Genomic DNA, 25,848 nt, shown 5'->3' on the forward strand with positions numbered 1-25,848 from the left:
AGCTTAGTATATAAATCTTTATATATCTTCTCCCTCGCTTTTCCCACAATTTTCTTAGCTTAATTTCTGGTCAACTTGTGTCTCTATACATCCTATACATCCTAGTCCTTTTCTATGGCTTAAAGCTAGCTTTCTTATGCTTAGTGGCTGCTTGAACCTCACCATCTTGCCACCAAGTTTCTCTATAAGAATCTTGCTTTCCTTTTGATTCACTTATGACATCTTTAGCCACCTTCATAATATATGTAGCCATCTCATTCCACATTGTATCGGTGTCCCCCTTAAATTCCCTATTTCCTTGTTTGACTACTTCATTAGTAAAACATTTTAAGCAATCTTCATTTAAGTTCCACTACCTTATCTTAGGATAATTAACCTCACACCTCTTATGAGTTCGTTACGTGAGGCATTACAGCCAAGACCATTGGTCCATGTAGTGCGGTTAAGCTTTCCGTTGGTATTACCTTGCAATCTTTGTATAACAATCTATCCAAACTTTTAGTTAGGAAGAAATCTATTTGGCTTTGATAATGTCCATTTCTAAAGGTAATTAAATACTCCTATCTCTTTTTGAAAGAAGTATTTACAATAGAGAAACCAAAAATGACAACAAAGATCTAAACCATATCCTCCATGTACACTTTCATAGCCTTTCTGATCTTTCTCAATATGTCCATTTAGGTCACCCCTATGATAATCTTTTCTCCTTGACAAATTCCTTGCACTAATCCATCAGTATTTTCCCAAAATTCTAACTTTAGACTTTCATTTAGTCCTACTTGAGGTGCATATGCTCTAATAATATTTATGATCTCTTTTCCAGTACAAGCTTGACATCAATAATCTTATTGCGTATTTTTTTTAACATCCATTAGATCACTCTTTAAATCTTTATTATTATGCCTACTCCACTTTTATTACTTCTATCTGCATTGTTCCAAAGTCTTCATCCAGCTCCTTAGCTTTTTAATCCTTCCATCTAGTCTATTGAATTTAAGCTATACTAATCCTTCTTTTCCTCATAACATCTATTAATTCTAATCTCTTATTTGTTGAGGATCCTATGTTCCAAAATGCTAATATGATCCTGCATTTATGGATTTGCTTCTTTATCCACACTCGTCTATGGTGCAGTAACCCTTGCCTACTTATCACCGAATCTGGGCGCTGATGCGGCACATCGCTTATGGGGGATGCCCTAGATAACCATTTCCCACTTATCTCTACACCAGGCTATAGTATAGTGCATTGCTTATTTTGTTGAAGAATGCACCAGCATTGTGTTTATCATGTAATGTTGTTGAATCCATGTAAAAAGGGTTTGTCTGGGTCCGCCCTCCGGTGCTTGGCGGACAACCCCTTGTCCTTTTCCGGGCTTGGGACCGGCAGCAATCACTGGTGGCGTTGCTTTACATAGACTAACCTACTGCAAAATCAAGCTGCAAGGCAACCACCAAAGTGGAATTAAAGGACAACATCAACTGATTCTAAAGTGGACCTTCTTCCCATTAGGATTTTGGGGAGTAATGGGAGCAATTACCCAGCTCCCGCTTTAGAGGTCACTGTGTTTCATGTTACATAATTCCTCTGTATACTTCAGTCTTGACCATCTTATTTTCCTTGGTTGCATTTCAAATTGACAATGTTCCTTGATTTGACAGGTTTTAATAGAAAACATTGAAGAATATGCCCCAGTTGTGTATACACCGACTGTTGGTCTTGCATGCCAGAACTATAGTGGCTTATTTAGAAGGCCAAGAGGAATGTATTTCAGTGCAGCAGATCGTGGAGAAATGATGTCAATGGTTTATAATTGGCCAGCAGAACAGGTTAGCATAATTCTTTTAGATATTGTAATGGCACATGAATAATGGCATTACAACTGCTGATGATTTACAATGTGTAGGCCTATCATGATTTGGAGCCAAGCATTCAATTATATGGGTTTGTGAACTCATTCTTCTTTCAGAATGAGCAAAAGAAAAAAAGAAGTAATTGGAAAGAAAATGGATTATCATCTTAAAGAACATCAAAGGAAACATTCTTGAAACTTCCTTTTGCAAGTTGTTATTTTATTTGATGGGTTGGCTGCTAAATATTCTTATATAAAACACGACAAACAAAAATGACCCAAGATTTTTAACTATAATATACGTGATGTTGGGCCCAAACAAATATTTCTTTTTGTTTGTAATTGTATGATCAGACTTCCTTTTGTGCATGGTATGTCTTTATTGGATACCAACATTTGTAGAGATTGTTAGCTTGTACACATATGTTGTGTTGCACACTCCATTGGTCAACTAGCCCTTGTTTAGACACTTATGGGGTCCTCTCACATAATCTGCTAGTCTTTTCTTTATTTTTTGATGGCTTGCTTGGTGGTTCTATAACTTACTTCTCGACCTTCATATATGAATAATCTGTAAGTTGAAATGATACATTTGAAGAACCTAATGTGTCAAATATAATATGCACACCTAAAAAGGTAGTTTGCCATCAAAACCCTGGAACTCCCAAAGCCCATTGCAACTGTCCTCTAGGTGGAATATTTGAAAAGAAATTTGAGCCAGGTATGATGCCTTCAAGTCCACCCAAAGTTTGAAGTGGACACTCCACAGTTGATCACTAAGTCTTGGTGATATTTCAGTTGAACTATGATTTGCCTGTTGAGTCTGCCCTTATATCATTTCAAAGCTTCTTGAAAGTATAGATGTTGAAGCATTGCCTAAGTGGTTGGTTGTTACTCTTGGCAGCCTCAGCAACTGTGCTTGACACCTAAATATTTCTCGAACCTGGGTCTCTAAAAATGGTGCTAATTAAGTTCAACTTGGATTCAGGATCACGTTTGTGGAAGTCTGAAACGATTAGTAAGTTATATGATAATTGAAATGGAGTGCATATGTAGGATCTATTTTCAGCCAGACATACACTTTATGAGCCAATATTTTATACATATTTCAACTGTATATTATTCATGTCATCATATAAATATATAATTTTTCCTTGTCTTGGTCTTGCAACTATGGCCCTTTTATTAATTTCCAGTTTATCAACTGGGTTGGTGACAGCTGGTGCATTTTCTGCTTTACATTATGACATTTTTAGCTTTGGATCCTTTGTATCTTAACTCTAGAATTAAATGCTTTTTTTTTCTTCTTCAATATAACTAGTGATTCTAGTACCGTCTATTGTAGGTTGATATGATTGTGGTCACAGATGGTGGGAGAATATTGGGTCTTGGAGATCTTGGTGTTCAGGGGATTGGAATTGCAATTGGGAAGCTGGATTTATATGTTGCTGCTGCTGGGATAAATCCACAAAGGGTAAGTTTGTGTTTCAAACAATCTTCTCCTCCAAGTTCTCGCTCTCTACACTCACACCATATATAGTATATTCTATTTGTGGGAGTGGGAGGCATGGTTTGAGATCTCGGTCTTGACAGGGATCTCTGGCAGTCTGTTGTTCAACCTTTAAAAACTTCTCATAGAATATTTCCACTGGCATGCTTGTTATTGAAATTGTTAATTAAGGATTAATAATTCTTTTTGGAGACCAGATCTGGTCTTACATATACACAAGGAAGGTTATCTAAAACAAAGAACTGAGTTTCTTTCTTTTATCTTTTAGGAACCATGCGAGATGAAAGCTTCATGCATGGTTTTTATTGTCTCTAAATGCTTCTTTCTATTGAATTTGTGGAGTCCTTGAGGAAGGAAAATGACTCCTGACGAATGCTTTTGAAATGTACTGAGGATTTCCTGTTCATGGATCCTGATTACTAATTCCATTGAGTCCCTATACTGGGGAAGTTCTTATCTTTTGGTTTTCTTCCGACAGGTGCTTCCTGTGATGATTGATGTTGGAACTAACAATGAGAGGCTCCTCAAAGACCCTCTGTGTAAGTATCTAAGTTATCTTATTGTTGAAAGACTGGAGACTCCACGGATGGTTAGCCTTGATATTATTAGCAAATGAAATAAATCCTCATATTATTATTACATTAAATAAACCCCTTAGGGTATCAACTATTTCTGCAAAGGGCTGCACAAGATATGCAATGCTCATGCTTGCTACACAACCTATACGGAATTTAGTTATAAACTTCTACTTTGTCTCTATCTTCAATATTTGGAGAAAGAAATGGGTGCCTAAGGGTTGTTGAAGCTACTGACTCGAGGTTCTCAGCCACAACTGGTATCTGTTTTATGCTGAAAAAAGGTTTTCCTGGCCAATCGCTTGGTTTTTTTTCTTCGAGTATTAGTGTATTCAAATCTTTTTTTGTTCTCAACCGGTTTTATTACAGGGTTTTGCTTGGAAGGGAAAATGTATAAACGTTTTTGAACCATTTTTGTTACACTTACTCCTTGAGAAACAAGTCGGGCATTTATACTAGGTATATGATTTACTCCAGCAAGTAGAGTTCTTATATTTCACCAGTTTTAGTCAGAAAATCTTTTGCCTTCCTAAAGATACATAAGAAGTCCACTCCTGAGCTAAACCTGTTAGAATATCAACTAAAGTCTTAAGAACTGTAGAATTTCTTCAGCATTTTCTATGGGAGCCATCAAAGGGGCAGAGGCCTTGGTGCAGTGGTCGGTGGACTACAGTTGTAGCCTGAGGTCAAGGTATTGAAACAGCCTCCCACCAAAAACTGCTGGGGTAAGGCTGCATAGAAAAATGCCCCCTTGGACTCTGCTTGTGTGGAAACCTTCGGCATTTGTTCACCCTTTTCTTTTCTATAGGAGCCTTCAGGGAATCTACCATGTTCAATTTACTCTGTTTTCTTGATTTTCTTTACTTATTTCCTGCCTCCTCCTTTATAAATGGAGCAGGGTACTGTATTAAAGTTGGTTTGTTTTCCTGCGGAATCAAATGAGAAAGTTGTATACATTTTTAGAACAGGCATTTGGTTGCTTTCCCTAGGAAAGAAAGATCCCTAATGAGAATCTTCGTAGGAAGGTGGTTTCCATTAAATTTGTCTGATAATGGAGGTGGGAAGTTTTTCTGAAGGAATTTCTTCCTGATTTTTGCCCTGTATTCTGACAATCTGACTGCAGTCAAACAACATTGCAAGTGAAACCCCTTCTTAATTTTTGCCCTTCCTGCAGCCTAAGAAGCACCACAAAGGATATAGTGCTTATTAACAAAATGATGAGCTATACAGCTTTTATATGAAACTGAAGGTGATAAAAAGTAGAAGCCATCATTAATGAAACCCTTATTTTCAAAATTTTTTTGTTAGTTTAAAACTGTTATAATAATACCTTAGTTTTGGTTTTCATTAATTCACATGTCCAAATTATAACTTCCTACAGCCAAGAGAAAAAAAAAAAAAAAAAAAAAAAAAAAGAAGCTCACATGCCATCCATGTATTCTGAGCTCATTATTTCTTTTCATGCTTCTTAATGTGTTAGTCTGAAAGAAACTTCGCGTTGAGGTTGATTTTGAGAGTAGACTCTCTCTAGCATAAGCCTTTGTGAGGAGTTGCTTCTTCCCAAAATTGAAATGCCAACATTATAATATTTTTTCAATTACTTTAGCATTCTTTTTTTTCCCTTTCTTGGAACACATTTTAAATGAGGAAGCACCTCTATTTTACCAAATTTGTAGCTACTGTAAATTTTTTTGGAAAATTTGCTCAAAATTTCAAACATTACCTTCGAGTTTTTTTACCCCCTGGGGTAGGGCAGGGAAGGGGAAAGAAGCAGAGTTAACTTTTGGATCTGTGGAAGATCATACTATTTTCTTTCCCACCTTTTGAGAGTGGACTCTGCTAGGGTTGTCATGCCTTTGGATGTCACTGTCCAAGTCTGGCATTCTCTGGATACTCCGACGGTCACCATCGATGGAGAATGACACAGGTTGGTTTCTGGCTTGTGTCTCTCCCTTGCAAGGTGAATGCACAGTTCAAAATCTTGTCATGATTTGGTGTCTTGAGTCTCTTGACTTGGTGTCTTGAGTCTCTTGACCCAGTGCAGACAACCGAAATCTTGAAATTTACTTTCGGCTTGATGTTCCAGTTGGCATTTTGGCTCAGAAACTTTAGGGGAAGCTTGTTTAGGTTTAATCAAACATATTTAAATGTTCAAATTGTAGAAAAAGGCACCTAGATCTGTAACAAGTACTAGGTAGAGAGAAGAAGAAAGAGAGGTTGAGGGAGAACAGGAGAGAATAGTTGGAGAACAGGGCTGGGCAATAGAATCTGTGTATTCTACCGTACCAGCCAGCACATGTATATAATAGACTGAAATAGGATTATAAAAGGATACTCAAATATAACTCTTCACACTTTTCTAATTAAACCTAAATCTTAGTAGGAAACCTACTTAGACTAGGACACTAATGACCATAGACCCAACAAGGAAACCACTAGAACCAAAGACCTAAACCAATAAGGAAACCAAGATAGGGGGACTCCCTCTATAGTGTTACATCATGTTTACTCTCATTATCTCTAACAGGACCCATGGTTGGGAATAAATATTGAACTCTTGTCTACATTGCCTATTCTAGACATTATTTGAATAATTGAATCCTGTGAGACATAATTGGTGAGTGAAACAAGTAAATTATGCAAAAATGAATGAAGTGCAGTGAACTATGCATTCCACCTAGACACCCAACCAAAGTACAGTAAAACACTTATGCCAAAGACCGCCCAGTTGATATCTTGAAAACCTTGATGCAATCTCAAAAACTCTAAAAAATTTGATTGAGACAATGCAGGTTTGATATTCTTTATGCAGTTTACCTGGTCAGCTCTCCAAGATTTCTAAATTGTGTTGAGATGTTGATGAGTTTTTGAACTATGAGATAATGGAAAGTGTTGTAATCTTGACTCTTAGACATGCCCAATATTTGGGTCGCTCCCATCCATTTATTACAACAAGCTATTACTTCTTTAGTTGTGTCCAGACTACTTGAAATGATTGGGTATGCACAATAATCTGGTCTTCAGCCTTTTTAACATTTTGAGATGTCAATTGTGTATAGACTTAGGATTGCAGCAAAATCGCCTTGATGGTGAGGAGTACCTTTCGGTTATTGATGAGTTTATGGAAGCTGTTTTTACTCGTTGGCCCCATGTTATTGTACAGGTACATTCTATCCTTATGTCAAATAAAACCCTTTATGTGTACCTGCAATGGTGGATAGTAACTTGATTTTATGTTCATAGTTTGAGGATTTTCAGAGTAAATGGGCGTTCAAGTTATTGCAGCGGTATAGGAATACTTACCGTATGTTCAATGACGATGTTCAGGTATAAAAATTTGTGCATTGCTTGTTTTCTGATAGATGTTATTGTTGTTGGGTCCACAATTTGCAGGAGTCCCTTATCGTGCATCATCTGACCCTTTTTTTTTTTTTGGGATGAATAAAGAAATATATTAAAGTCAACAACGTCAAGAATACAAAGGGAGAATGAGAGGGGAGGGGAGAACAAGCCTCTCATGGGGTAGGCCTAAAGGAGGAGGTGAGATTCCAAGTACTAACAGTTAGCCTATTCCTGGGAGAGTCAATCACCGGGGGATGGGGAGAAAAAAAAGTCTAGATGAGACCTCAAAATAGATAGCCGTCCAAATCATATCAAGGGAACGAGATTTGGAAGACCAATGCCTGAGATTTTGCTCCCACCAGAACATACTTGTCAAAGCTTCAAGGTGACCAAAGCGATTGGGGATCTGCCTAGGCAATTAGGCGACAAAGCGGCGCCTAGGCGACCAAAGCGGTTGCGTCAATTTGTTTTCTTCAATATAACTACTTTTAAACTACTTTTCAATACAAGTACTTTCTATAATAAGCTAAACAAATAGTCAATAGTCACATTCATCCAAAAAAAACAAGCATTTAAGAATCATAATTATGAAAAATTATTCAAAAATAGAACACAAACATAAGTTCATCTCTTCAAACCATGGTTGTCAAAGGTTCGCCTAGGCATTTACTGATTCAGTGATTCTTGATGTTGAGTATGGCTTATGCTTCATGTTCTGTTGCCGACGGGCACGGGCCTTGGAGTTCCTTTGCAGATTGGGCGTCAATTAAGCGGTTGAAAAACCGCATTGCCGCCTAGGTGGACGTTTTGACAACTATGCACCAGAAGTGGTGTATAATCGCACTAAACACTAGCTTATTAACTCGGTCGCAAAGAGAGGAGCTCGAGAAAACTCGCAAGCACCAGGCCCTATTTGGTGCAAAACCATAAGAGCGCCTCGACCTAGGTCAAATGGAGGCAAGGGCTTTCTCCCAAAGAGATTGAGAGAAGGGGCATAAAAAGAAAAGGTGCTTAAGGTCTTCAGGACAGTTCCAACAAAGGTTGCAGTTAGGGTTAACAGGGATGTGACGGCTAATGAGGAAGGCTTGGGTAGGTAGGGCTAGGTTAAGAGCTCTCTATAGGGTAAGGAATGATGGGAAATGTGAACTTTAAACCAAACTAGGGGGGCCCAAGGTGCAAGGGTAGAGGGGAGTTTGAGGAGATTCTAGGTAGAGGAGGTGGAGGTAGGCAACTAGGTGGAGTCACGAGAGATGCCAACATTGAGGGGGGGGGGACCGAGAACCATTAGAGAATAGAGATGAAGGTAGAGAGTGGGGTGAGTTTGGGTATGCGGGTATCATAGATAAAGCGGGGGCCAAGGAGGGTAAAGAGAATTCCCGACGGATGCCATGGGTCAAGCCAGAAGGAGGTGGAGGATCCGGTGGAGATTTGGGTAGAAGTGGCAGGAAGAGTCGGGGGCGAAGAAGGAGAAGCTTTCTCCAGACCCACGAAGGGTTGGAGGGGATGGGAGCAGTCCAGATTGAATCATATTTTAGCAAGTGGGAATACACCCAAGAAACCCAAATGGAATTTTCCAGATGAGTTTAAGGAGACAGGCAAGATTGATATCAGAGGTGCATTGTCTGACCTTGGTTTTGGTCATGGTACAAAAAGTCGGCGATATATTGCCTTGTCGAAAGGACCCGACACGAACCAAGGTGTGACATGTGCCAAATATCAACGACATATCGACAAATTGCGACAATTTCGGCGAACAATCGCCATATATATACGACAATTTCTTGAATTCTTGTCTTGTTTTTCTCCAATCTTCAACATCTACTTGTAGGAAGAGAATATAATTGGGGACCATTAGCGTTGACTTGGGGGTTACTATGGATGTCATCTTCCATTTGTGTCTCTAAATTCACACCATGAACTCCTCTTTCCATTCTAACTCTCCTCCAATCTACATGAGAGTTTCCTTTCAATGGTCGCACACTAGAATTTTAGTTTCCTTGAATGTAAGATTGATTAGAATCATGCATGACTCCATGCATAGGAATATTGTCAGAATTATACATGTTACCTTGTAAATTCTCACCATCTATACTATACCTTCCATATATCCTTCCGTCAACGCAGAGAATCTGGATCCACCATTACTTCTATCAATAACTCCTTGCATTGAAGAAGGAAAGTTTAGATTGTTGCTGATTGGTCTCTTTCCTTGGGGGGCGAAATTTGGGCCGACACAACCCCAAATGTCGGCGAAATGTTGCTGACATTTTGAACCTTGGTTCTGGTTCAACCTAGTGTAGTTGAAAGTAGAACCAACAACCAGTGTTTTTCTTGTCATTCTTAAATACACTCAGGCTATATGTGAATCACGAATCTATGCATTTTTTTAGTGCTTTGTCTTGGGACAGGATTACAGGAATAAGCGGAAGTATAATCTGTCTTTCATTCTATTTGGTCATGTTTTTGTTTTGATCCACCAGAATTACAATATCTTCAGAGAGCCAATAACTATTTGCTTAATCAGTACATGTAATAGAAGACAGCTGGCAAAATTTGCTACACCGTTACTTCCATTGGGTTCAATTGACTTCTTCTACTGGTTTATTTGGAAAGCAATAAACTTCTGATGGTCTGGATCAAAGAAGGCACTATTGATTGTTTATGAGAGGTGGGGATGGAAGGAATGTATCCTTATCGAGTGGTCTGATGTCTCCCAGTTGGTTGTCCATATTTTTTCCTGGTTTTGATTATCAATTATTATCAAAGTCTAAAAACTTCAAAAGAAGTAACTGAAAATTACAATTATTAGTTATCTTTTGAGGTGAGACAAAATTTCCTAGTTTTTGTGGTTTTGCTTATGTAGTGATCTTGATATTTGAACATTGAAGCGTTTGGCTTCAGGGCTAGACATAGAGTTTTATGTTATAATAGGTGAAAATATTACTGTTATTGTTGGATTCTACTAGGAGTTAAATTAGAATTTGTATTCATGTAAAATTCTATTCCTTGTAATAGTGTACTTTCCACTTAATTATAAATAGAGGGCTTGAGATCATTGATCAATAAACCATTCTACCAATATCGTGTTTCTCAACATGGCATTAGAGCCTAAGTTCGATTAGGGAAGAGAGGGAAAAAAATCTCGCTGAGAAGACCAGACCTACCTCCATTGCCGAGATATTTCTCCAGAAGCTATCGTCGCTACAATTGTACCATCACCGCTGCAACCGAACTTCTTCTTCTTCATCTGCATCATCCCATCGCACCTAACAGAGCTTTCACTTCAACCTTGCTTCCGCCATCGACCAAAGAAACCAAAAGGGAAGAAAAAAAGTCCATCGACTCTGCTTGCTTCTTCCAGTGATACTCAGATTTGTTTCTTCCATCGAACCATCGCCATCGCCTCCGCCATCACCATCGACATCGATTTGCTTCTTCCATCGAACCACCGCCAAGTCTGCTTCTTCCATCGATTTGCTTCTTCCGTCGAACCACCGCCATCACACAGGTAAACCTTCTGAAATTGATTTGCTTCTTCCATTCTCGATTTGGGACGATACTTTTGAAATCCCATTAAGCCCATCGCTTGCTCTGGTTTTCTTCCATTCTCGATTTGGGACGATGCTTCGATTTAGGACGATGCTTCTGCGATCCCATTAAACCTATCGCCTGGACTAAACCATACCAGACCTCCTTAGGTTGAACCATATTTTATTCCTACGGTTCAAAATCCTATATATATATATATATATATATATAGATGTTTTAAGGGCTCATACTTTTCAGGGTTTATTAGTAATTTTTTTATATAGTCAAAAAAAAAAAAAAAAGGAGAGAGAAAAATTGGCTCATTACTTAGAATTGTTTGGGTTGTTCGGCTATTGCATTCTGGCGACGTTTCGTTACTTCGAAAGGGTGAAGACTAAAGAACTGCAGAAAATTTAGTCAACATGACAACTATTGATGGTACTCCTGTTCCCACTAGCTCCGAACATTATCCCACACTTCATCCTCTTTCAGTGAGATTTGATGGAACAAATTATTTGATCTAGTCTCAATCTGCTTACCTGACTATTGCTGGAAGAGGACTTCTTGGACATTATGTGCACCACTATCAAACCTCCTACCATAGGTGTTTTACAGGATAAATGGATCTTGACCGACTCTCTTATAATGTCATTTTTTTTGAATTCCATGAATCTAAATATTGCCCGTGGATATCTATTACTTGATATTGCAGCCCAAATCTGGAAGGCTACTACTGAAACATATGGGCAGTTGGGGAATGATGCCCAGATTTATGAGCTCCAGAAAAAGCTTCATGAGACTACCCAAAAGGAACTGACTGTGGCCCACTATTATGCTGAGTTGTGATCTCTTTGGCAAGAGTTGGATCATTATGGGGATTATCACCCAACTAATCCAGATGATGTGGTTACTTATAAGAAGCACATTGATAAGATTCGAGTATATGACTTCTTGGCAGGTTTCAACGTGGAGTACGATCATATCAGAGTGCAAGTATTAAGTCATTCTCCCTTTCCTACACTTGAACAGTCTTATGCCCTTGTTCAATGTGAGGAAAGCCGTCGTTTAGCCATGTTTCATGCTCCTATTGTGGAGAAATCAGCCTTACAGTTTGTTAGCACTAAATCTGATTCAGCTAAGGAGATTGTCAAGTGTGAGCACTGTCACAAACCATATCATTCCAAGGCAAAATTGTTGGAAGCTCCATGGGAAGCCTACTGATTTTGAGCAAAAAAGAGCACAAAGAAAGGGAAAACCAAAGGCTAATCTTTTTGAGACAGTCGCCACCACACCCTCTGCAGACGTTGGTTTTTCACATGAGTTCGCTACTCTGCGGTATATTTTGTAGTCTTCTACTGCCGGTACAGCCTCTACCACTGCTTCCTCTACCTACTCCTACCTTGCTACTTCGGGTAAAACTTTTACAGGCTTCCAAGTTTCTTCTATTTCTACTCTCTGGATCATTGATACAGGAGCCATAGATCATATGACATGTTTATCCTCATTTTTCTTACAATATTCTCCAACTTCTGGAAAGGATAAAGTTCGAATTGCTGATGGCTCCTATTCTTCCATTGCTGGAAAAGGGACCGTTCAGCATTCTCCATCACTTTCTTTGTCTAAAGTTTTACATGTTCCCTCTTTTCTACTAAATTGCTCTCTATCAGTAGTCTTACACATGACTTCAATTGTAAAGTGACATTTTTCCCATCTTACTGTGTCTTCCAGGATCTGGTCACGGGGAAGGAGATTGGATGTGGTAAACTAGACAATGGACTTTATTTGCTTGAGCTGATTGGAGGATCTACTTCTGCTCTGACTACATCTTCTAATCCGGTCCATTCGGTAACATCAGACCTTCATTAGTGGCACCGTAGGTTAGGTCACCCCCTCTAGGAACTCTTAAGAAAATATTTCATGATTTGGTTTTTTCTTGTAATGATGTTGATTTTTTTTTGTGAAGCCTGCATTTTTGCGAAGCAGACTCGTTCTACTTATTTACCTTCTCTTCATAATAGAAAATCTATTCCTTTTATGCTCATTCATATTGATGTGTGGGGCCTTTGCTGACGTGTGTTTATTACTGGCCATAGGTACTTTGTTACTTTTATTGATTGTCATTCTCGTTCTACATGGATTTATCTTTTAAAACAAAAAAATGAGGTTTTTCGATGTTTTCGTGATTTTCATAATATGATTAAAACTCAGTTCAATGCCACTGTGAAGATCCTTCGCAGTGACAATGACACAAAGTATATTGATGGTGAATTTTATATATCTCTCTCTGACTCTGGCATAATACACCGGACTAGTTGTGTTGATACGGCTGCCCAAAATGGGGTTGCTGAATGGAAGAATCGGCATCTTTTAAAGATAGCCTGTTCAATTATGATTGCTATGAATGTACCTGACCAATATTGGAGTGATGCTATACTCATTGCTTCTTACCTTATGAATAGGATGCCCAGTAGGATACTTGGTTTTAAATGTCCTAATGAGATTCTCCAGGGAGTCTCTTTTTTTATTATTCCCCCAAAGATTTTTGGATGTGTGTGTTATTCCAGAATCACAACCCACCAGAGTAAGTTGGCTCCCTGCTGCCTACGCTGCATTTTTTTGAGTTATTTTGCTACTCAGAAAGGGTACAAATGTTATGATCCTCCTTCCAAGAAAACCATTGTATCCATGGATGTAATTTTTAATGAGTCTTGCCCTTACTATACACCTCTCCAGGGGGAGAGTCCTAGAGGAGAGGTTTTCTTTCCAACTCTAGATCTTCCTATCACACACAAACACAACTTAAGAGTTCAAAAAGAGTTTCTTGACTAGGGGGAGACTTCGACCAGTATACCTGAGGACTCTAATCCTCCCCCTTCATTTTCTGAACCATGTGAAGAACCTAGCCAGGGGGAGACCACTCCTGTGAGACAAACTGTTCAGGTCTTTCAAAATCAGATTGACCAGAATAAGGAGGTGCAGGCTTATTAGAGGAAGAATTACAACCAGCTAAAGCATGTGGAGAAAGGTGATACGTTACCACTTCAGTCTCTTGCTCCAGAATCAGATTCTACTGTTCCCTTTAAGGTATCTTCTTCTAATCTTCCTATTGCTGTTAGAAAAAGGAGTCAGATCTTGTACTCAACATCCCATAGCTAAATATGTTTCTTATTAACTCTTTGTCTGACTCTTACCGTGCTTTTATATCCTCTCTGTCATCTGTATCTGTTCCTAAAAGTTGGCAGGAAGCCTATGCTGATAAGAGATGGAAGGTAGCTATGGTAGATGAAATGCAGGTAATAAAGAAAAATGACACTTGGGAGCTGGTTACACTTCCTCCAGGAAAAAAACCATTGGGCTGCAAATGGGTATTTGTGATTAAACAAAATATGGATGGATCAGTCAACAAGTTGAAAGCTAGACTAGTTGCAAAGGGGTTTACCCAGACCTATGAGATTGATTATTAGGTGACTTTTGCCCTGTTGCAAAACTAAACACTGTCGAGTTCTGGTTGTCTGTAGCTGTGAACAAAGACTGGAACTTGCACCAACTAGACGTAAAGAATGCCTTCTTATATGGGGAGTTAGTGGAAGAAGTCTATATGGAAATCCCACATGGTTTCTCCGATGACAATACTGCAGGGAAAGTTTGTCGGTTGAAGAGGTCAATTTATGGGTTAAAGCAGTCTCCTAGATGCTGGTTTGGACGCCTCCTGAAGGCAATGATTTCTATTGGGTACAAGCAAAGCAATGCTGATCATACACTATTTGTCAAGAAGTCAGGTACTAACATCACACTTCTCATTGTCTATGTAGACGATATCGTCATCACAGGGAATGATGGTGAAGAAATTCAAAAGTTGAAGGACTTTCTTAGCAGAGAGTTTGAAATTAAAGATCTAGGGAAGTTACAGTATTTCTTAGGGATTGAGGTGGCTCAATCAAAGAAAGGTATATTCCTATCCCAAAGAAAGTATGCTTTAGATTTATTAACAGAAGTGGGAATGTTGGGGTGTAAAGTAGTTGATACCCCTATGAAGCTGGAGCTAAACTTAAAGAAAAAGAGGGAGAACCAGTGGACAAAGGAAGATACCAAAGGCTGGTAGGGAAGCTTATTTATTTGTCCCACACCAGGCCAGACATCGCTTATGGATAGTGAGTTAATTCATGCATGATCCATATTTAGCTCATATGAAGGCTGTTATCAGAATACTATAGTATTTGAAGGGAACTCCTGGAAAATGAATACTTTTGCCACCCATTGATAATCTAATAGTAGAAGCATACACTGATGCAGACTGGGCTGGATCTCCAGACAGGAAGTCAATTTCAGATTACTGTACCTTTGTTGGAGGTAATCTAGTTACTTGGAGAAGTAAGAAACAGAATGTGATAGCTTTATCTAGTACCGAAGCTGAATGTAGAGCTATGGTTCGTGGAGTTTGCTACTATGGTTGAAAGGCTTGCTGCAAGATATTGGAGTCCAAGTTCCAAACCCTATGATGTTATATTGTGCCAACAAGGTTGCTATTAGTATTGCTAATAATCCGGTGCAACATGATCGAACTAAACACATTGAAATTGACAGGTTTTTTGTCAAAGGAAAGTTGGAACAATGGCATATCTGCATGTCTTTTGTAAGATCTGGAGACCAAGTAGCAAATGTTTTCACTAAGGGTTTGAAAGAAAGAGATTTCCTTCCTATTGTAGGCAAGTTGGGCATGACTAATATCTATGCCTCAACTTGAGAGGGAGTGTTGGATTCTACTAAGAGTTAAATTAGAGTTTGTATTCATGTAAAATTCTATTCCTTGTAATAGTGTGCTTTCCACTTAATTATAAATATAGAGGGTTTGAGATCATTGATCAATAAGCCATTCTACCAATATCGTGTTTCTCAATTGTTAATTGTTATTTTATTTTGTATGATACTTGGTTCAAAATAGTGAAACCATGTAAAGTGTATACACCAAATGCTGAAAATGTTTGAGTAATGTCCTTCTGTCATATTCAAAGAAAGGAGGTGTCTCCTCTTTGTCTGACTTCAAGCTGATATCTCTCTGTGCAATCTCCTGTACAAGTCTGCAAAAATCCTTACCAATCGTTTATAGTTGGTAATTAACTCTTTGATGGCGCAAATCAGTTGGCCTGCATTGCTGGGTCACATGTGGAGTCAATTGAGTCTAATATTGGTATAATCACATTAGGCTTCAGTTTCTCATTCTCATGTGAAATATGAGAACTATCATGCTTCAGCCAAAACAAAAATTTTCAATAGTTAATGTTACAACCATTGTGAAAATCTGACATTTTTGTTTCTTTGAAATAATTACAAGTTACAACCTGTGCTTTAAGATTTTCTTTATGTATTTGAGGCAAGTTCCTTGAGTAAATCATTGAATGCACATGCTTTATGATAATTATGTATCTGATTTAATGTCAAAATACTTCTCAGGGAACGGCAGGGGTTGCTGTAGCAGGTCTTTTAGGAGCTGTAAGAGCACAAGGAAAACCGATGATAGATTTCCCAAAGCAAAAGATAGTTGTTGCTGGTGCTGGAAGGTTTTATACTTATCCAATGTCTCAAGCTGAGATTCATTAGGCATTTATTTCCTGGATACAAACCATTGCTCTACAAAATTCATATCCTCATAGATTCATTTCGAAGCTTTCTTCTGAAATCCATCTTGTCTTAAACTATCCATTAACACTTCCATGTTCCATTTAGAGCATCAGTGTTTTCTTATGCAAAAAACATGGCATTCCATAGTTACTAGAAAACCTGTCTCTTCCATGAACTTTCACAAGTGAAAATTTTAATGGCTTTTAATGATTTGTGTCATCTTATAATTTCAGTGGGTTTCATCATAATGGATGGGTTCAACTGTAAAAGTGCATATATTAAGTTCTAGAAGGAACAAAAATTCAGTTGAGTTTTAAGTCATGAGTTTTTGATGTCTATAAGAAAGCTTTAGTTTCTATGTCAATGTTTCTACTACAGGAGCTTCTTTTTTTCAAAAGGAGATTAATATAAAAATCATTGAGTAATTAAGAAACTTGACTTTAATTTTTTGCACAACAAGAATCTTACATGTTGATGCAACTCCCATGGTTAATTAAGAAATTATGAAATTAAATTTATTTTGTGTGAGCTTTGCTCATAGTGGCAATTGAAGGTTGTATTCTCTCTCTCTTTTTCTCACCCCTTTTCTGTTTTCGTCTCTTCTCTTTGTCCTTTCTTCTTCTTGAGAAATGATATCCATGTGTACTGTTGACACTGCCTGATTTTCTTATTACTTCCGCTAGTCAATTGCATCCTTTTTCCCACCCACTCGGCCACTCTTCTTTTATTTTGGTTACCCTTCATCAGGATGCTTCTAGTACATCCTTTTCTGTTTGTTCGTTCTTTTTAGAGCAAATTACACGACACCCGCTATAAAGGGGGTAAAACTCTTGACCACCCGCTATTACCACTTAAATTACATGGCACCCACACTCAAAATTACAAGTTACCCATAGTTACATTTTCAGTTAAATGGACGTGTAAAATGACCGAAATACCCTTACTATATATAAAGCATTTAGAATGATCCACCCAACCCCTAGCTGGGTGAAGAGATTCTCCCTTCGCCCATCTTTTTCCCATTCCTTACCGGAAAATACTCACCACTACCGGAAATCACCCACCGCCGGCGATGATCAGATCCCCTCCCGCCGGCGACCACAACCCACCCCTATTTCTCTCTCTCTCTCTCTCTCTCTTTCACCCACCTAGATTAGGTTTTTATGACCTACCCTGAAGGAACAATGGTGGCTTCTTGTTCTCTAATATAAGTATCTGGAAGCATATAAGCCAGATGCACCCCCATGATTAATGGGTAAGACAACCTAGTGAGATTAGTGTGTTCATACAAAATCTGGCCGACCCATTGAAGTCAAGCATCAAAGCCACATCCGACTGTTTGGATCAACTTGCCTTGGGTAGGAAATTACTTCAGTGATTGGAAGGTAGACATAATGAGTATTGCATATGCCCACTGTAATGCCACTATATCCAGCAAACGCTCCATGAACCTACCAAATCATGCAAGCAATAAAGTCAGACTTAACACCCACCAGAAATTTGCTGCTGGACTTCTTTTATTCCTTGTTCTCTTTCTCACTTTCTTGTCTCCCGTGTACTGATCTGAAAACCTAATCTAGGTGGGAGAGAGAGAGAGAGGGGCGGGCTGTGGTCGCAGGCAGGGAGGGGATCTGGTCGTCGCTAGCGGTGGGCGATTTCCGGTAGTGGTGAGTATTTTCTGGCGAGGGATGGAAAGAAGATGGGTGAAGGGATTCCCTTCACCTAGGGATTGGGTGAATCACTTTAAATGCTTTAAATATAAGTAATGGTATTTTGGTCATTTTACACACCCATTTAACTGAAAATGTAACTGTGGGTAACTTGTAATTTTGAGTGTGGGTGCCATGTAATTTAAGAGGTAATACCGGGTGGTCAAGGGTTTTTCCCCCTTTATAGCGGGTGCCGTGTTATTTGCTCTTCTTTTTAAGAATGCATAACCATTCGATATGCAGGTGTTCCTTTCTTCTATTTAGAAGATCCCACACATATTCTTTCATTATAAGAAATACCAGCTGATTAACATTGAATTTAAAGATCATAATATGACAGCATGTAAAATATTTAAAAGAAAATGGCATAGCCATTGCAGAAGGCTCCTGCCACTACAGGGTCTGGAGAGGGTCATAATTGTTGGGCAACATAGGTGCAAGTTGTCCTCGTTGCAACTATAGACTTGATGGTGTTGGTTGAAAGTGTTTGTCTGTGGTTTGTGAGCTTTGAGGAGGCCCTGATGGCTTAATTTAGCTTCAGAAGTTTTTGGCTGTTGTACTATGATTTTAAGGGTGAATAGCAGTGTTCTGAAAGTTTTGGTTGGGAAGCTTTCAGAGCATTGGGTGAAGTGAAGGTTTCCATTGTATGGTTGATCTCACAGGTCACCACATGGGTCATGTTCAACAAATTTTTTCTTGGTCATACAACTATTTTCAAGGTCTGACTTGAACTGGAAAAGCTAGCGTGTGAGTCTTCTTGTTGCTATACTTTTCAGATTGTGATTCACCGATTCCAACATTAAATGGAGTTATGATGTTTTTTTGTGAGGTTGCACAAAATAGAAGCAAATCTGGGCATTGTGAAATTCACAAAAAAATCTCAGCTTTGCTCTCTATGACTACTTTTTCTTTCTGAGATTAATTCTATAAATTTGGAGAGTTTTGGGGGCTTTTTTAATGAAGAGTCGAGTCTCAGGGGGTTGTTTACAATTTCACGAAGTTAATTTTCTTATTCTATAGTTAGATGATGTATATCCAAGGTTGTGAGAAATCCAAGCAGCTAGATCCAATTTAAAGGGCTTGGATAAAATATTGCACAGCAAGCTCACTAGTTGGTCACGTGCATGCAGCTTCTGTGGGCTGCAAAGCACGGTGAATGGATATGATCTGGTATAGCACAATTTTAAAGATTGATCAACGAAGATTCCATTTAACATTTAAAATAATCTTATGCATAGTGCACTGATCCAACTTGATCGGAATAGGCAACTTATCAATGATGGGTTTCTGATTCAGTCATACTAACCAGATGAAGTAGGACAACTGGGGGGGGGGGGGGAGGCACAGCAGCAAAACACCGGGAAAAGAAAGGATTCATGACAATAGAATGACCAAAAACAGAGGTTTAGATCAGCCATACAACAGGTGATGAAATTTCATGAAGTTAATTTTCTTATTCTATAGTCAGATGATGTATATCCAAGGTTGTGAGAAATCCAAGCAGCTAGATCCAATTTGAAGGGCTTGGATAAAATATTGCACAGCATGCTCACTAGTTGGTCACGTGCATGCAGCTTCTGTGGGCTGCAAAGCACGGTGAATGGATATGATCTGGTATAGCACAATTTTAAAGATTGATCAAAGAAGATTCCATTTAACATTTAAAATAATCTTATGCATAGTGCACTGATCCAACTTGATCGGAATAGGCAACTTATCAATGATGGGTTTCTGATTCAGTCATACTAACCAGATGAAGTAGGACAACTGGGGGGGGGGGAAGGCACAGCAGCAAAACACCGGGAAAAGAAAGGATTCATGGCAATAGAATGATCAAAAACAGAGGTTTAGATCAGCCATACAACAGGTGATGAAAACCCAGATTTAGGGTTAAGGGTAGTTTTATAATTTCCCTAAATCTAAGGGCTGCCTAGGAATTTTCAGCAAGAGAGTGGAGATCCTTAGGGTATTTTAGTACTTTGAAACCCTGCTGTAATGTAGATCTGAAAATTTTAACAGTAACTAGAAAGCTTAGGACAGGGGCTGAACTTGCTGCCATGGAATGTTCAGACATTTTTCCAATGGTTCTGGAGTAAGGTTTCAGATTTCATAAGTTTTAGTTGCAGAAATTTCTGAATTTTTCTGGTTCGCTCATTTCTGCCGAAACAGGGAGCTGAATGAAGGGGGGGGGGGGTTAAGGGGGGCTCACAGGGATTGGACTGGATGGGGGAAGGGCTCAGCAAGGTCGTAGGAGGGTGCTAAGGGTGCCTAGAGGTCTGAAACAGCAAGGGAAAGGGGCTGTGGTGCCTGCAGGGGTTAGGGGAGGGTGTTTCAGATGTGCGCAGGACAGGGGATAGGTGCGATGGGCCTAGTGGAGGTGGGGGAGGATAGAAGACTTGCTGGAACAGAAGGGGAAACGAGAGGGAGAGGGTGCGATGGGGTGGGGGTAGTTTTAGGGGTTGCACAGCAGGAAAGGGGCAGGGAGGAGGTACAATGGCCTAGGATGCAGGGGAAGGGTAGGGGATTGTTGTCTACTTAACTTGGGCTGCTGTGAATGATTGATGGCTGCTTGTTTGAATGCTTGTAGACTCTGCTGGAATGAAGAAGAAGAACCTGAACTTGAAGAAAAACTCTTACTCAACCATGGCCCTCTCAACTAGGAAACTATGATCCTCAACTCAACAATTTTATTAATAATCAAACTGAAGAATTACAATGAGCAATGAGGCTTATTTATAGCCTTTACAAAGAAAGAAGAACTTGACTCAAACTCAACTAAGACCTTGAGACCAACTTAACTACCACTTAAAATAAAAGACTTCTTGGAATAAAAGATTGACTAATCTATAAAAGTCCTTTTTAGGGGGGTGGGGGACTCCCTGCCTAAATAAACGACAACCACTTAATAAAGATAAATTCTAATCAAAGGCAAATTCCTGAAAGACAAGAACCCTTTTTGTAAGAGAGTCTTATCTTATCCACAACTTGATTAGTGGAAACCCACTCAAACACAACTCAAATAAGAATTAAAAATGGACTGGGACTCTTTCATAACTCACAAAATACTAACCCGAATAAAAAAATAAAGCTAGATCCATAACCCTTGGATTGAGGGGGTTCCAACCAAACCCTTCTTGAGCCCTAAAAGGGCTGGAAAATGACCAAAATACCACTGGATGGGGTTTGGCCAGCATGTTTAGGTGCGTGTTGGGTCCCACTTTGGGTTTCAGCCAAGGGAAGGTCCCTGTGTTCCCATTAGCAGGTTCTTAATGAGATCCATAATGGGAGGCAAAGTTTGTATGTAGAGGGGAGAATGAAAGTCAAATGGGGAGCTGAGAAAATTACCATATCAGAAATTCTGAAGTGAATTGCAGGCCTAAAAAATCAGATTATCGATGAGGTTTATAGAGAAGCAGAAGTAGTTTATCAGGCTAGCATTAGGAAATTAAACTTGGGTCAAGACTTCCCTCCAGGTAGGCACCATAATACCCAAAAACTTTAGCAACATCAATTGGGTGGTAGTAGATGGATTGGTCTTCAAGAAATCTGGAAGAACTGCCCAGAAACACCAATCATAGACATGGTCTCCCTAGAATAGGGTACTAAAACTTCAATCTTTCATAAGCCTTCCATGTTTGATAAGAGGAAGGTCTTGTTTATAGCTTAAATAGCTAGTAGTAGAATAGCAACAGGTAGGTCAGATGCATATATTCAGAAGATTGCCCGTTTGCGAAAGGATGCTGGAATAGGTTGGTTCCGTAGGCCTTTAAGAGAAGGTTTTTTAACCTAGATTATGTTGACTGGATGTACGAGAATGTCTGCAGGTCTATGGCGGCAAGAATTCCAAACTGGCTGATGACTTTTGCGGCTTTGCTGTATCTGCTTTGGGGATGGAGGCATGAGGAAGCACATGATGTAAAGCGCACTCGACCTAGTCAGAATGTGGAAATTTTGAATGGGTTTGTGAAAGAAATAAGGGAAGCTTGGACTCCTTGCATTGTCAAAACTAGAAATCTTATCAACAACAGAGGGATCCTCCTTTTAGAGGGTGGTTTAAATACAATACGGATGGTGCGTCAGGCAGGAGAGGAGGTTTTGCCCAAGCTTCTTGTGTGATACGCGGCTTGGTAAGTGATTTCGTTGGGGGCGCTCCCCATCGATTACATTCTGGTACTGCTCTGGACGCTGAGCTTAAAGCGATTTTCTTAGTACACCTGATTTTGGATTTGGGAAAGAGCCCAGTGATAGTGGAAACCGAGTCCAGGAAAGCTCTACAGATGATTCATTCCACGAAGAAGCAATGAGGAAAGCATGCGGGTATTCTGCAGCAGATTAAGACTCTTGTCCAGGAAACCATTTTTTATGATTCGTTTCTACGCTTAGAGGGGCGAATAAGGCTCTGCTGATTGGATGGCGAGGGTTCATGTGCAGGCTGGAACCACCATGTCATCATGGTTGGATATCTCGCTCTCGAGCTAGATCTTGCCACTTAAAAAAACCAAGATCTCGGTCGAGATATACAAATTTTCTGGCATAAACTTGGTGGCCCATCTTGGTTTTAGAGCCCCAGTTGGGCTGAAACTTGGTATTTATCCTATCTAAGGCCTTTTGAACACAATGGTGGCCTTGAATTTGTGAAAAAATAATCCTAAGTATGTCTTCTAAGTCGACCCTATGTGTAAAACCAAAATGCTGTGAAAGCAAGGTTAGACAACATGTAATGTAGAGATATCAACTGATTCAAGTTATCAACTATTAAGTATCATATACATTACACATCAAACTATCAAAGAACTTAAATGTCTTAGACAACATGTAATGTAGAGATATCAAGTAATTCAAATTATCAACTATTAAGTATCAAATACAATACACATCAAACTATCAAAGAACTTAAATGTCTAAAATTTTTTACAACCATTAGAAGTTTTAGACTTTTAGTAAGTCATAAATCATAATCCATAAGTTCACAAGAGTACAAGAGTAACAAGACTACAAGACAACGAGAGCATTACTCAGCATTCCGCATCAACTGATTCTGAACGGTAGCCATATATGACTCCAAAGTCAAGTCATCACTATAATTTGTCACATATCGGTTTATGTGGGACCGATATGTCTCCATGTCAGAATACTGGAGGAATAATACTCTAGGGTATCTATCAATTGTGGGTGGGTGAAAGAGCCATTGCTGCTCTTGTTGTTCGTGTTGCTGTTGAATGTATGGGTAGGGGTTTCTAAACCAGTCAGTCAACAACCCACCTTCACTCTCATATGTGTACTCTCCAGGTGCAGGGTCTTGAGGAATAGCATGATCTCCATAAGAAGAATACCTAGTGTAATCTGACCCGGTGCTGTGATCCTCGTATAGGTACTCGATTGACTGCCAACTGGCCAAACTTTGCTGTTGTAAACCATTGTGACCATGATCTAGGCTCATGCTTCCCATGTTCAATTCAAGATCCTGCATGCTCGCATCATCATTCTTTTGCCCTTGGTTTGATCTGCGCTTCCTACTCCTAGTATAAGTTCGGGAGATAGGGGAACTATGGCTTGCATGTGTCGGATGACTCGGACTTGGTGGAGGTGACTCCCTTTATTGACCCTGGCTTCCACCAGCAATGCCACCAACTTGATTGCCTCCATGACTCAATGGCTGACTTGGAGGGATGGTATCATCGGCATCATCTGAACTCCTACTACTAGACATCACCGCAGCTGTTTCAAGTCGATCAGGCCCATCCAGCTTTGGGCCACCTCGATCCCTAACCCACTGATATATAGCATCATCTTCCTCATCCTTTGTGGGGGGCTCGTGGAATATATTAGTCAACTCAATCGGTTCCTGATTTTCCTCATCCATATCATCTCGTATGTGCCCTACTCTCTATCTCATGTTGCAAGGCACATACACTTAAGTCCTCGAGCCTCCTACTCCCCAATCTGTTCCATACCTTATTGTGGATGAGCGAGAAGGTGCTCCAGTTCCTCTCTCAACCAGAGGATGAGCAAGTCTGTGAGAGTACTTTAATTGCTATGTCGTTGAGATTTGGCTAACTAGTTCCATATAACACCCACCAATCAGCTACATAACCAAATATAAGAATGCATTAGGCAAGTAAATCTTAATACTTATATAACTTATCAGTTATCACTTATATAGTTATAGACTTATTAATGTAGATACTGAATTTGATTGACCAAAACAGTACCCAAATAAGACCTTTTCACAGGGAGTCAATTGCAAATTTGATGGACTTAAGGTGAAACAAAGTTTAGATGGGAAAGAGGGCTGAAAACTAGAATGGTATTATAACGGGCTGAATAGATCTTCAAATAGGGGCAGGACTATAATGGAGAAAGTGACAATAACAATGTAACATGTAACACCCGAGCTTCACACCGCAAGGTGGATCGACTGGATCGAACACCAACCTACCTTGATCAAACACAAGGGTTCTCCAAAGAGGAGGAATGCTAGCAAGCAATTTGATTTCAATTTATAAGTTGTCTCTTCACCACTTACATAAGTCTCTTTATATCGCATTCTAAAGAGACATAAACATTAATGGCAACATCCAACCACTAGCTAACACCACCTACCTATTAATAACTCAATTACTACCTAACTCTTGACAAAGGAGAACACCTTTGACAATGATTTCTCTTATTTTCAAACCAAAGTCCCTTTTATTGACTTTCCAAAAACTAGACTTAGGCTTAGGTCTAGACTATGAAGTTCAACATATGTGGGCTAACTTTAACCCACTAAAACAGCCCTAGCCCATGAAAGCCATGGGCTGATTCAGGTGACAACTTTAGGCCTTTGATGGGCCTGACCCAATGGGCTTCTTCTTTCGTAAATATGTCTTCAATTTTGCATCACTTATAATAATGGACTGTTGACCAGGATCATTTTTTTGCCTAGTTGCAACCGCAAAAGGCTTTCCAAAACTCCCAGAGGCATCCCTGAACTCTCTGATCTGGACACCAATTGTTTAATTATTGTACTTGGACTATTGTATATGCACTAAAGTAAGAAGTTGAAGAAACAATTGAATAAGTTCTCATCTCTCCATTAATTCTCCCTTGCATGACGGGATTTGGCACAAGCTTCTCCACCACGTCTTGCACCGCATTCAATAATGTTACATTAAGCCTCAGATCATTCTTGTAATGGTACTTTGGGTTGAGGTAGTAAGCTTGTATTGTGGAAATAAAACATTTGGTTAGTATTTGGTTGTTTACTTGTTTATAAATTTTAAGTTATAACTTATAACAAATTAAAATGGAAATTAAAGTATACAAAAAAAACTTAAAGACTTAACAGTGACTCACCAGCCAAGTGCAAAGGATGCATCAAGTGCGTCTCCCATCAATCATCGATGATCCTCTCGAAGGATTTGAAGGAGGCAGGGGCAGCAGCGCTAACAAACTCTTTCATTTGCTGGAGGACAGCATATATATGGGGCATTGTGGGCTTCTTCTCTGAATCCACCATCCTTAAAACAAACACAATAGGCTCTAAAATGCCCACTGCCCTATTCAACTACCTCCAAAAGGAATCATCAGGAATGGTTTATTGGACTACTACTGCATCAGGATGGCTAGATCCACGCCAATTAAATCACTCCTCGCTTGTAAACATGTGCCGTAGACCCACCACTTTCTTTTGGAAGCTTTTTTTAGAGCTACATAGTTGGTGGTGAATCT

At 39.3% G+C, this 25,848-nt stretch overlaps 1 protein-coding gene across 1 annotated transcript in view; it reads left to right on the plus strand.

Annotated features, from left to right (window-relative positions):
• NAD-ME1 (NAD-dependent malic enzyme 1) overlaps positions 1–25,848 on the plus strand; it is a 63,523-nt gene that overhangs the window by 6,737 nt on the left and 30,938 nt on the right. Inside the window, exons 4-9 of the mRNA XM_089157848.1 lie at positions 1,662–1,829; positions 3,198–3,326; positions 3,841–3,901; positions 6,997–7,100; positions 7,181–7,264; positions 16,259–16,365. Coding sequence (XP_089013974.1) covers positions 1,662–1,829; positions 3,198–3,326; positions 3,841–3,901; positions 6,997–7,100; positions 7,181–7,264; positions 16,259–16,365 — 653 coding nt within the window. The remainder of the gene's footprint in view (positions 1–1,661; positions 1,830–3,197; positions 3,327–3,840; positions 3,902–6,996; positions 7,101–7,180; positions 7,265–16,258; positions 16,366–25,848) is intronic.

Source organism: Hakea prostrata, chromosome 6, assembly GCF_041222555.1.
Source record: "Hakea prostrata isolate BN-2017 chromosome 6, UWA_Hpros_2, whole genome shotgun sequence".
NCBI lineage: Eukaryota > Viridiplantae > Streptophyta > Magnoliopsida > Proteales > Proteaceae > Hakea > Hakea prostrata.